Source organism: Hirundo rustica, chromosome 3 (assembly GCF_015227805.2).
Source record: "Hirundo rustica isolate bHirRus1 chromosome 3, bHirRus1.pri.v3, whole genome shotgun sequence".
Lineage (NCBI taxonomy): Eukaryota > Metazoa > Chordata > Aves > Passeriformes > Hirundinidae > Hirundo > Hirundo rustica.
This window is the reverse complement of record NC_053452.1, coordinates 37,717,350-37,730,738: the sequence shown is the minus strand read 5'-3', so window position 1 is coordinate 37,730,738 and position 13,389 is coordinate 37,717,350. Positions and strand designations below refer to the sequence as shown.

The window sequence follows — 13,389 nt, the reverse complement described above, 5'->3', positions numbered from 1 at the left end:
AGTCTATATTAGCAGTTCAAATGCATACTACAACATGTAACAGTTAAAACTACAATTATACTAGAACTTATTATTATTATTTATTACTATTATTATTACTTGAAGTGCATTGAGCTTGGCACTTGCTAGAAATTAATCTCAAATAGCTTTATATAGTTTATTAAAAGAATAAATTAGAAAACTTCAACCCAAAGGATGAATTTTTTTCTCTCTTAGGTACAAAGATGTATAGAACAGCAGATTTTCATCTCCTACAGGATAAAGCTCCTTTACCTTTCCTTATTTCTGAAACATTTCCTACATTTGATGAATGGCAGGGCAGAGAAGAGGGGAATGAGACAATTAAGCATTGCACAGTTTTTTGCACTTTTTTTGGGTTTTTTGACTGGAAGGTGACAACAGGGGCTTAAATTCCTAATACATACACTGAGAGGATTGTTTCAAGGTACAGCTAACAACAGACAAATTTCCAGCAAGTGGAATCTAAATAAAAGGAAGTCTTGAAAGCCCTAAGGGCAAGTAAAGAAAAGCGTGAACACACAGCACTCCACAAATCAAACAGCCATGGAAGAAAATCCCCAAATTAAAGTAACATTTGAACAAATGTCACCTGTTTGCACTTCATACAAGGTGGACAAACACTCCTTTATGCACAAAAATACAGAATGAGAAATAAGCAAGAGCTGGGTGAACCAGGCTGAGCTGTAGCTATCTGCAACAGGATAACACAGATGAAGTTCTTTTCCGCCTTTTAAGTTCTGCCTTTCATAAGCATGGTGCAAACTAATGCTGACAGATGATGTCCATGTGCACCACGGGAGCTCTCAAAGCACCACGCCTGACTTGAGTATGTGGCTTGTCAAAGCCAGGGAGGATGTGCAGCTATTGCAGCGTTCTTTACAGCAGGAATAGTTTATAAGAAGAACTAACAACAGTCTTTTCTCCTTTTACTTTGGAAGAAAAGAAGGTAGTAAAGATCTCTGTTCCGAGTACTGCCATTTTGCCTTATTCTATTCCAAGACCATATGATGGAACGTACTTCTCACTAGCTCCTTATGGTATCCTATGAGAGATCTTGAGACCTTATCAGAGAAGAGACAAAGGTGAAGCATGCATTTTGCTAGGGCCTGATGGAGCCTGGAGGGGAAGGAAGAACAGCTACTTTCCAGACAGATCACATCAAAGCTGTGCTCACTGCTGACAACATAATGGAGTTAGTACTGACAGTAGAGCGTCCATCTGTTGACAGTACGATCGGTCACACTGTGTTTTTCATCCCCTTCCTCCCCACAGTAATGTTGGGCTATGTCCTCAAATGTCCCTTGGACATGAGTTCCTTTTTACATGACTCAGATCCTCTGCTAATTTTTTAGTTCTGGTTTTGTTTCATCAGCTAGCTGAACTCTCCTGAGTACTACCTCCTCACAGGCCCAAAATCTTTGTCAATCAGCTGTTAATGATATTTCACAGGCAACTTCTTGAGTGCTGCTGAGTGCCACATTCAGTGATCTAAATATTTGTGACTATTAGGTCATGGATATTTTAACCCTCTTTCTAAGTCCGAAAGATCATGAGTGATAGGAGAAAACAGCCACAGCCTTGAAGCTGTAAAGTCAGCATCCTGGCAAAAAAACCCAATTCCTCTAAGGCCTTCCAGAAGCTGGATCAGCCTGGAGTGTAAGAAAACAAGGAAAAATTACCAAGATTTGCATTCTGGAGGAGAAAAAACCCTGTGCAAGTAAATCCTGTCATTTCTTGTACTCTGTTCATCCTTACTATGGGCTTGTTCCTTTCTCCAAACTGAACCAGTGTAGAACTTTGATAGCAGCTTTAAGAGTTCTAAATTAATTTTCAATTAGTGAATTATATTTTCAACACCCAAACCACTTTATTAGAAAAGATAAGAAATCCAGTACAATAGACTAATAGGAAAAACAGGAGTAAAGCAGGCAAGGACACCTCAAGCGAGGCTGACAACAGAGGTAGATTGACAACAATTCAGTGGTTTGGGGGGCGGGGTTGGGTTTTTGCTTTCCCAGCAACCTTCTCTTACTACTTATATTCATTCTAGATAAGGCAAACAAGATATCGCTACTGTGCTGATTTTGGCTGGTATAGAGTTCTTCACAGTGGTATGGGGCTGTAACTCGGATTTGTGCGGAACACAGGATTGATAACACAGAGATGTTTTTGTTATTGCTGAGCAGGGCTTACACAGAGCCAAGGCCTTTTCTGCTTTGCTCTGCCACACTGGTGAGGAAATTGGGGGTGCATGGCGGGCTGGGGGGAGACACAGCCGGGACAGGTGACCCCAAATGACCAAAGGGATGTTCCGGACTGAAGGACAATATGCTCAGCATACAAAATGAGGAGAAGAAGAAGAGGGGGATGTTTGGAGCGATGGCTTTTATCTTCCTAAGTCACTGTTTATGTGTGATGGGGCCTGCTGTCCTGGAGATGGCTGAACGCCTGCCTGCCCATGGGAAGCAGTCAACTAATTCCTTGATTTGCTTTGCTTGTGTGTGTGGCTTTTGCTTTCCCCATTAATCTGTCTTTACCTCAACCCATGAGCTTTCTAGAGGAGTGAGTGAATGGCTGCTTGGGACTTGGTTGCCATCTGAGGTGAAACCACAACAACTAAATACGACTTCTGGTTTTAAAAATATGCTCCCTTAAACACTGTCCAAGTATACAAATGGGCTAAGCACTAATAATGCTTGTAAAAGTTGGACAAAAACCAGAATCACTCAGGTCACAGACTTGATTCCATATCAGATTTCATTGTTACAGTACAGCCAATGAGACTGTTTACTCTTACCTATGGTAATTGCTCAGTACTACTGCCAAGTCTGTTGATGCATAACATTTAGAAGGTGCTTCTGCTACATTTTCACTGCTAATGATTCACTGATACCATATTCCATCCTAGAAAAACCTCCTTTCATGCACACACTTCCAAGACACTGACAAAATTTTAAAATTTTCTGCTAAATTTTTTAGTTAAAGCAACATCAATACTTCAAGCAGCTTTGCCTTTCCGATGGTTGCGTGCGCGGCTGAAATCGTTTTACCTGGTGAGCTACGGAAGCGGCACTGTCCAGTCATTGGATCATACTCCTGGTTTTCATCAGAGCACAGACACAGGAAAGAACCATCAACATTTTCGCAGAGGGCTTCGCCACAAACTCCGCTCAACATTTCACATTCATTCACATCTGGGGGAAAAGTCCGAAACATAAATCAATTGAGACCCACTGCTGACTGTTCTTTTATCTGCTGTATCTGTGCCAATATCGTCTGCCAGATCACAGATGAGATCTCTGGGGAAGGATTAAAAACTCACTAATACCTAAGTGGATTCATAAACAAGTAGTAAGTCCTTTGAAATAAAGACCCCTGAAAGTCACAGTATAGTTCAAAGACCATTAGTGCTGATTAGGTGCTGACTGTAGACCAGAACACAGGGTTTTTTTTGGTGTTTCTCATTCTTAAATACCTGCTTTTCTGTGTATTCTCTTATTGGGGTTTAAGATTCAGAGTAATTTAATTTGTTTTATTAAATTTATTATCAAACTTCCACTAACTCAAGGAGAAAAATGAACAGGTTTTGGTGAGATTTAATCTGCACTACAAAAAAGATAACTCATTTTCTTCCCCCAAATACCATTTTTTCTTGTAAACGATCACCAAACAGAAAATTCCCCAGCCCACTGCCACTATATGTTTATGCATGGACTCAACAGGCTGCTCTGGGACCCAGAGGAGTTGTGTCCAGGTCACCCAGGGACCCCTGATGAACACTGCAAAATTCCTCTCTCCAAAAAATTCCACATATTTTTAACTTGGATTACATATACCTACTAACTAGCCAACCCTGAAGCATTTTTGACCCATAACATTGTTGCCTGTTGTTTAAACAATGATTACCAAATACTATCAGGATCTCTAAACTTTACTTCCTTTTTAGTTGCTAACGTTGACATTTGAAAATCTACTTCTAATGAGAGAATCTCATTAGTAGACAGGAATTATGCTGATTACTATCAGAAATAGAAATTTCTGTACCACAATTCAGAAATTCCTATAACAGAGTGTGGTCTAACATATAACTTGTGAAGCAATATTTCATCCTTTTTACCTCTTGCCTATCAAAATCTAGTCATCTGAATAAATGCTGATTTTTGTGTGTTTTTATATAAAAATGGATTTTAACTTAGAGTTTGCTTACATCTAAAAATGTATTCAGATTTTTCTTTACCTTTTTACTGGGTTCCTGTCATAAGGAATAAGTCTTCTTTGGGGAATTGCCTGGTCAGGAACTAGAGACTTAGTTTTTCCTTATGCTGTTTTGGCTGATAACTGGCTTCAAAATTTTTAAGAGTATTTTATACTATATAGTGTTACACAAGAAAAAAAAATAGACAAATGCATTATTTTGTGGTTCAGAATTACTTCAGTGGGAATTCAAAATTAAATTTAGTTTCACACCATCTTTTCCTTTTCCCTTTTATTTTTTTACTTTCTTTGCTTCATTTGTTTGCATCCATGAAAAGTCACTGTATGACAAAATATACCTTGGTATGCAGCAAAATAAGTGTCAAATGGCATAAAGAATTTTGTAACAAAACTATTTAATATATTAGAAAATGCATACAAATACTGTAAAACTTCTAATTCCTCCTCTCTGTTTGGTATTCCATTTAGGTCTCTGTTACCAGTAAATGTGTTTCATCCTGAGTCTGGCTTGAAGAAATTGCTTAATAAATACCTTTCCTTGATCTGGTATTAATTTGGTATTACAAACTTTTGCTGCCTCAAACGGTTCTTCAGCCATCACTATTAACAACAGATCTGGAAAGCTATTAGTCACAAAAGAAATGTGCAGTACTTACACATCTACAAAAGCCCTACATAATTTCATGGTGATAGGTGTCTTTCCTGGAGCTGGGAGCTAATGTTAAATTCAGTTTAAACACCATATGCCTAGGGAGGTGCCATCTAATTCAGCCTGGCTGTGCCACATTCCAGATGTTATTTCCTGCTGGGGATAGTGCAGGGTCCTGGCTACTCAGCTAAGAGACTAAACAGATGTGGCACTTAAATAGGCTAAAATATTAAATTTATGCTATTATATTTGTGAATGGTCCCGACATGCAGAAATATGGAGGTTTCTTGGGTTTTTTTAAAAGAAATAAAGTAAGTGGCTCAGCTTATTCGCTGTTGGCTTCTGCTTATCCTAGTAACAGTTTTTTTCATTAAATAAATACAAAGTAAAGTTTCCATCTGGCACGAAGTTCAGTGAGTAAAGAAGAGCTCAACTCTATTTTACTAGTAAGTGGCATAACGTTAATAAAAAATGACAGAAAACAAAAATGTGAAATGTGTTTTCCTGGAATGCTGCTTTTGCTCCCCTGAACACTGCAGCAGTGACCCGTATAACCCGTGAACTCACCGGTGCACCCTTGCCCATCCTGTGTGTCCTGGTACCCTTGGTAACAGAGACAGCGGTAGGAGCCATCCATGTTTTCACAGAACCCGTGACTGCCGCACACCGTGCCGTTCGTACATTCATCCACATCTGCAAGGAAGAATTAACATCAGGCAGGCTGTGTGACAGCCAAAGGCAGAGAGCCACAGAGCGCAGAAAACCCACAGATGGGCCATTTTGCAAACAGATGCAGCTATGTCTCCACACGTTGGGAAGGAACACAAGGACAAGAGACAAAAATTAATGTAAGCACACAAACAATTTAAGAAACTATTTCAGGGTCAGCTTTACAGTATGTCAGCAATGGTCAACTTCCTCCACCCATCTGTTTCACTAAACTTGCTAACCACAGCATGATGTTACATACCACACACTAAGACACAATTTAAATAATTTCTCTGACCGACTTATAGATTCTACAGTCAACAACATAAGTGAAACTGAACTCACTGTGCCTACAAAAAGAGTTCAAGGGTATAGCTACATCCCCGGTGCAGAAGCACTGCACAGATCTCATTCTGGCTCTCAGCACAGGTAACAATTTCATAGTATAAGTGGTAAATATCTGTGGACTGAGCCTTCTGTCTTTAAGTCCTGTAAATCTACACATACAAGTAATCTTACTCAGGTACACAAAGTAATTCCAATGCCAGAATGTTTTCTGTACCGGCCTTTTCATTTGTAGTTCCAGTTTTGGTTTGCTGGCCTAACAAATAAGTCACTTGCATGTGTAAGTCTGTTCTTTGACTCAGCTGCCCAACAAATTATAATGAAAACTCTGGTTTATTTTTGGAAGTGTATCACAAGTGCTAGGAATGCATTATTTTTATCTCCACTCAAAGTAAGACCTAAACCCAAAGCCCTGGCCATATGTGGTCATTAGAAATATCATGAGGTGCTTTTCAGGAGGAAGAACATTAGCTGAAACTGTGAACCTGCCAGGATACTAGGATTAGTACCTTCTGCCTTCTATATTCCTCTGCAGTCTCAAGCAGAGAAGTTATTGCTGTACTTCTTTCTTAAAAAACATTATGCTGTTAAGTATGGCTGCTGTCTAATTTCCTTCTGCACATTTCCTCAAGGGATAATTGCATTTTAAATGGCAAATAAAGTGATTTATCTGACTGCTTGTTACTATCATTTATTCTGCACATTTTGGTAGTCCTTCTCGTGATGGAATCATTCTATCTCCAGTGGAAGCCTTTGGCACACCCTGAACTAAAGAGCTGCTGGGACTGAATCCTGCAGTGCCATAAAGAGAAGGCTTCTCCAAGCAGATGAGCAGCATCTGGTGTTTTTATGTAAGGACAGAGTAGGGCCCAAATGTACTCCTGCATACTCCTCCAGCTCTTCACCGCTGTGTCAAACAAAAACCTAGAGAAGCTGGCAAAGATGCACTGCATTCTTACCTGACAGCACTCACTAAGCAAGGACTTTTTACTTTTAAACTGTGTTTTATGCTCAGCTGAAAGGGAAATCTTGGGCTTTGAACCATGTGGTCACAGCCCCCCGAGCTATCAAAATTTGAGCAGCAAGTCATTTCCATCCACACCTGTCACTTCTGCCCTTTTGAAACCCAGGTGCTCAAATTCATCTGCACAAGCTTTACATGCCTCAGAGAGTGGTGTTTTTGGGATCTTGAAAACCAGCTTTTCCTGTGTGCTGTGGTGGGGTCTGAACAGGTTTGGAATCACTTGTAGACTTTCAAGGCCAGAAGAGTCTACCCAGAATCTCCTAAAAAGGTTAAAAAACCTGTCTCTGCCAACTTCCATACCAATGGAACAAACTGTTAAATTTAAACATTTTTCTCAGGAAGGCATGTAATTTCATGTTAGGATGTTTAAGTGATGGAAAACTCACTTCTCCTATTGAACTGTCCCTTTGGTTAACAAACTTCAGCCTACATATGAAATGCATGCAAAAACTGGATGTACTAAATGCACCAAAATCTAGGACACATATTTGAGTATAACCGATGGTTATAAAAAAAGTACTTGCAGATGGACCTGGCAGAAAAATTTATTTGGTTTTTTAGTTTAGTAGTAAAGATTTTAATGGTCTTTACATCTTGATTTATTAAACAAAGGAAAATTATTCAAGGAATTCATTTTAGAAGGGCTATTGTATTTGGCAAATAATACAATAGCCAGTATGCTTATTCTCAAGAAATTGAATATGAAAATTTGGATGGTTCCTGGATATTGAACTTATCGAAACCCACCACAGTAGAATTAATTCAGCAATGTGAATAAGAAACTCATCTGTGTTAAAGACTGTCAGAGGTGAAAGGTCAAGAACTACCTTTTATAACTTTTCCTTTTCAAAGTTCCCACAGTGACAGAATTATAAAAAGATACATATGGAGATACTGGGAGGAAGACAATAAAACTTTTTTACAGTTGTGTTTTTCTGGTCCTTCCTTCTTGCTGCTTTGCCCTGTCCCTGCATAAAATACCTGATATTAATAGTCTCATGTGATCAGCAGAGTTTCACAGATCTAGTAAAAAATCTGAATACTGTCTCTTAATCAGAAAGTTCTGTTAAGAAAAGGAACTCAAAGTGAGTAAACAATGGTGACTTGACAGCCAGGAAATTCAGACAACAGACAATAACACAGTGTTTGTGTCTTCAGTGAACAATTACGGTTAAATAACAAAAAGATCCTGAGCCATGGGACTGTTAAAAACCTACACAGAAGAAACTACAACTGGAGATTTTAGAATTACCCAAATTACAGACTTTCTCTTACTTAAAACCTAAATGTTAAGGGAAACAGGGGAATGGGTGATGCAGCTGGTTCTTCACAGGTAAAACAAGGCCATTGACTAAAAAGCCACAGAACCAAAACTTGTGATTGTAGCAAGTGTCCTAATTCAGGATATAATACAGCCACAGAAGACAGGTTTTGTGTTTGTTTTTTTTTTTAAAGTACAGTCTGAACATCTTTCAGCGCATGGGATATTACAGAGAAAGTCCAAGCACCAAATATTTTTCCTTGTCTAGACAGTTCACTCAAAGGACTCTTTTTTTATGGCCGGAAAGGACATTTGTTTCTTTAATCACCCCATAAAGAGTGAGGCTTGTAATCGGCAATTCTCTTGCTACATGGAAATAAAGTCAGGGGGAAAAACTAAATATGAAACTAATATATCCTATGCCTATAGAGTGACTAAAGCAGTTCTCTGTAATTACAACCTATCATAGAACCCATGAATCAATGCTGCCTGCTTTAATCAAGAGGCAAGATGTGTGCACTCATGCACACTTTCGTGCAGTTCAACACTGCGTTCCTGTTTTCTGACAACTTGAAGACAACCTCAAGTATGATGCTTCAATCTCACTGAAATCTACTTACATAACAATCTGTCTGGAAGAGCTGGTTCCTAAGACAACTCTGTAAAGTGATTAGAGAAACACAGCTCTGATTCTGAAACTTCCAGGGCTACCCATAACATGTATACAATAAAAAGGTAGAAGCAGAGGTCGGAGAGCTCTGGTGGGATGTGTAAGTTTTTTTGGACTGCCTGTTGCAGCAGTGAGAAGCCAATGAGACAGAAGAGATGCCTGAGGCAGGGTATCAACTTAAGCATCAGAGAACCTCTAAACTTGAGGTTTTGCCAACATATTCAACCAGCAGCCAGCTGGGTAAACCACCGTCTTGACATGAACCTCAGAAAGCTCAACAAGCAACTAAGGAGCACTCCGAGAGCCTCCAGTACAGAGATCCCAGCACAGTCAAATTGCTGAGCCTGGGGCCAGGCTGCAGTGGAACGACATTGCTGCAACAAAAGTTTGTCTACACCTTGGAAGAAGACACAGTCTCCACAGCTGTTCAGTTTACTTTGGCCAAGAGCCACAAAAACTCCATACCAGAACTAAACCACATGAGGTTCTTAAATGTTTTATGCTGTTGTTGTTTCAAACTTCAAAAAAGCCCAAGTCAAACTCATACAAAATAGTCTGGAGATACGGAAAATCTGCTCCCCAGGTACAGAGAGGTGTGTGAATCCAGGAAAATTTTCTCAGGTTCTTTCTCTGATGGTATAAACAGTCATTCTCACTCACTTAACTAGAATTAAATTCACAGAGGTGCTTAGTGTAAAGAACAGTAGCTCCTGCAGCTGGAAGCCACACGCTTTCTCAGTACCTGGAATGTCACACATTCCTTTTGTTTCATCTTCCCTTTTAGCATGAGGCTGACATCACTACAAATATTGACAACGATGCCATCAGTGCTCTCTTAAAATGATTTTTTTCAAAACTCTGGAGTTGTTTTTATTAAAATGACAGAATGGAGAAACTAATTGTGGTGGAAAAGGAGTGATGCTGCTTTAGAGACTAGAAGTACCCTAGCTTCGCCAAGTTATTAAAATACTTTTCCAAGTGCTGAATATAAAGTCTGATCTGTATTCCATACACAACACCAATCACTTGTGAAGCATGCTCAACCGGTTTTGTACTTGTTTTATTCTTCATTAAAAAGTCCCCAAACTAGTCACAGTCCTGGAAGTAAGATCTTGTGACTTCATCTTTTTCTATTTAGTAGAAGTTTGGCTTTTTTGTTCTAATGGAGATTAACTTTGTATTACTTCATCATGTATGATAGCAACCTTTCTCTGGAAACTGTGCTATTTTATTAAATGTCAGAGATGCAGAGAAGCTCACTGTTTCTGGTACATCTCCTAACAGTAGATGCCAAAGACATTGGATTTTTATTTTTTTTTAAGTTGTGTTCCTTTTCCATTGTGCTATTTTTAATTTCTGGGAGTTTGATTTCACAAGGTTAATAAGTGATCTTCTCATTTCATTTTGAAATAAAGTGTTTGGCTTCTACAAAGATAAAGCTGTATTCTTCTCTGGACACTTTTTTTTTTTTTTTTTCACCTCTTTTATAGCTATGCTCAGCACAAGGCAAAACACCTGCTACTACTTTTCATGCAGAGCAATTGAAGATATATGGCCATATCCTTCCTGAACACTGGGTGAAATGTATACATGCTGATGAAAGGAGTCCATGAACGTGCTTTGGAATTATCCCATTACCTCAAATCATAAAATACTGCCTCCTCCAGGAATCAGAGGAGTTACCAGATTTGCTCTCTCTAGCCTACTTGACCAGGCTTTTGTCTTGGCAGTAAGAGAATATTTCTTTCAACTTATGCTATGATTACAAAATGAAGTAAATGTTTAGAGAGAAAGAATCACTAAAAACACTCCAGAATTTTTTATAATTATCAATACTAATTAAAACACAAATGGTGTGTTCGATGTTATCCTATAGCTAAATATACAGCACTTTATTCCCTGACATCAAGGGTAACAGTGATCCTGCCAGCACTGTATTTCATTTCATGAGAGGTCACATTACTAAATACATGGCAGGTTTTATGCCAGCTTCAGTAATAAAGCTGTAATGCTTGTTTTTCTTTGGTATAAGTAGGGAGATGCAACAATCAGATGCAAGTTTCAGTGTACCTCATCCACAAAGGACAAACGTTTTCACCATCCCTAAGTGAACTATGAGAAGAATTGGCCTGTGAAAACCAATCACACATGGATTTACTGGCCTATAATTTGAGACAGAGAACAGTTGCTTACTTCATGGGTGCTTGAGATCCACTACCCATTGGTTCTAACACTGAGCTATCATCTGCTCAGTGCTTCTCCTCGGCATGTATCCCACTGAGATACTACTATACAATTTTTTCCCCTTCTGAACTTTTCTCACAAGCCTTATTGTCTTGAACACTCCTCTCAATCATAAGAATAGCCATTCTTAATCTAGTTAGGGGAGTGTTTATTTTCTATCTGCATCACTGACTTCACAAATCCAGTGATGCCTTCTCGGTACCACTGAGCACAAGTGTCCTGTCTTAAATTCAGTGCAGGAGAGCAGCATCACTTGCAAACGTGTATACCATTAGCAACAGGATAGATTCTCATGATATAGCAACATAAACAACTTAGCTACCCTAAATTCCAGGCTCCTGGTTGATGTTTCTATAAAGATCTAATAACTGCTATTTACTCAGTTTCTGCCATTTCAAAATGCCTGAAGTTCTAGAATAGAACTACTGGATTTCACTACAACTTCTCACTGGAGTTACTGTTTTGTTGCTTATTCTGTATATTTTAAATAAAAGTTTGGACAAGCAAGGTTCTGTTGTCTTCCACACAGCAATGAGATCATCCAGGTAGCTCAGGCTTGCTGATAATGCCCTTAAGCTTCAAATTAGATAATCCTAAATATTCATGTGCATCTTACCCATAGAAACTCATCAGAAGCCTGAGTTCCAAACACATTTTGCACATCATCCATTTATGAGAAAAAGAACAAAAGGGCATTAAGTGGCAGATTTTAGAGTTAGTAGTGACTGACCGACTACTTTGCTCACTCTCCTAACAACAGCAAATCAATGGGAATGGATTGTTATAACTTGCCTCACCTTCGCATGTTCGGCCATCTGCAGACACAGAAAAGCCCCGCTCACATATGCACTGGTAGGAACCATCCGTGTTCAGACACTCCCCGTGTGGTGAACAGAGGTCAGATCTCTCACATTCATTGATATCTGAAAGCACAGAGACATTTAAGAGCAAATCATCACAGCCTCAATATTAAGCCTAAGTTCAATGAATCTTAAAAGCTGCTTCTATTTCCACAGGCTATGCAAATACTAGAGAAATTATGATTTCAATATCATCATCTCAAGACCATGACATCCGTCATAGAATTTTCCCTAGCTACGGACTGATTCTAGCCTGTGAGTATAAACCTTCCAACCAGTGTCCTGAAATCGAGGCCTTAAGAGGAAAGAAAAGAGGCAGGCAGCTCAGGGAAGTTGTATCTGGATGAGGTGCCTATGCTCAGCACTGTGCTGAACACAACACCTATGCATATAAAGCTTTTTCTGAATTCATAGCGAATGCAAACCAACAACTACTTCCTGAAGCCCTCTCAAAGTAGGGAATGGTGGGAAACCAGCAATGACAAGGATAGTATTGTACTTTTTCATACTGTGCTCAAGATTTAGCTGTCTTAAAACCGCCAGAAGAATGCTGGAAACTGAACCAGCTGATTAGACAAGGTAGAATGATGTATTAAAAGACAAGAAAACAAAATTGCTAGTGTTAGGGAAATTGAGTATAATACCTCTGAAAGAGCAAACTTCTCATGTTCTCATGAGCAGTTTCTCATGTTTTGGAGTATTTTCAACTTTTTCCTTACCAAAATGTATATCCCTAACTTTTAGTCTAGTCCAGGTTCAACTTGCAGACACCGCACCCTGTGATAAATTTGCCAGTTTAATTCAATAGCTCCCTGTCTTCACTGTCTGTTCCATAGCTGGCTCATACGTGCTTTCAGGTTTGTTCTATTTATCCATTTAAAATATGAAGCATATATCTACTACTTTAGATGGCAAAGTGAAGAGCATAGAGGGGTTATCAAAGCTGCCGTTGATTTTAGCTTGCAGTCAATTCTCTTTTATCCGCTAAAGCAAGGTCTAATACAGCCCTTCTGTATGCTGAATGTAACATTTTTTGAATTAGAAAGCAGTCACATAGAATACTCAGAACTTTTACAGGGAACCTAGTGTTCGTTGCGGAAGATCTTCAGAGTGGATGAGCTGCAATTCAGTTTCTCAGCTGAAGTCTAAACCGTGCATAAGAGAGCAGCCAAAGCAAAATCCAGTGTTCTGGTCCTTCAGCCATTTAGAACATGAACACATTATCACTGTCCAGCTCAAATACCATGGTTTCTGTCTCACAAAAACGGTGGGCAAAAGTGATGAGGCATACCTGGGCATTGTGCCAGCATGAAGATGGGACTGCTCAGAACTAAAACCTGGGAAGTGTTTTCCTGGGTTTGGCAATGCTGACTCAGACTCACATAACACATT

General features: G+C 39.2%; 1 protein-coding gene across 14 annotated transcripts in view; it reads right to left on the bottom strand.

Moving 5' to 3' along the window:
* LTBP1 (latent transforming growth factor beta binding protein 1) overlaps positions 1-13,389 on the bottom strand; it is a 186,544-nt gene that overhangs the window by 29,691 nt on the left and 143,464 nt on the right. For all 14 annotated transcript variants that reach the window (XM_040058399.2, XM_040058401.2, XM_040058400.2 and 11 more), the window contains 3 exons: positions 11,935-12,060; positions 5,453-5,578; positions 3,072-3,215 (listed from right to left, as the gene is read on the bottom strand). In XM_040058399.2, coding sequence (XP_039914333.1) covers positions 3,072-3,215; positions 5,453-5,578; positions 11,935-12,060 — 396 coding nt within the window. The remainder of the gene's footprint in view (positions 1-3,071; positions 3,216-5,452; positions 5,579-11,934; positions 12,061-13,389) is intronic.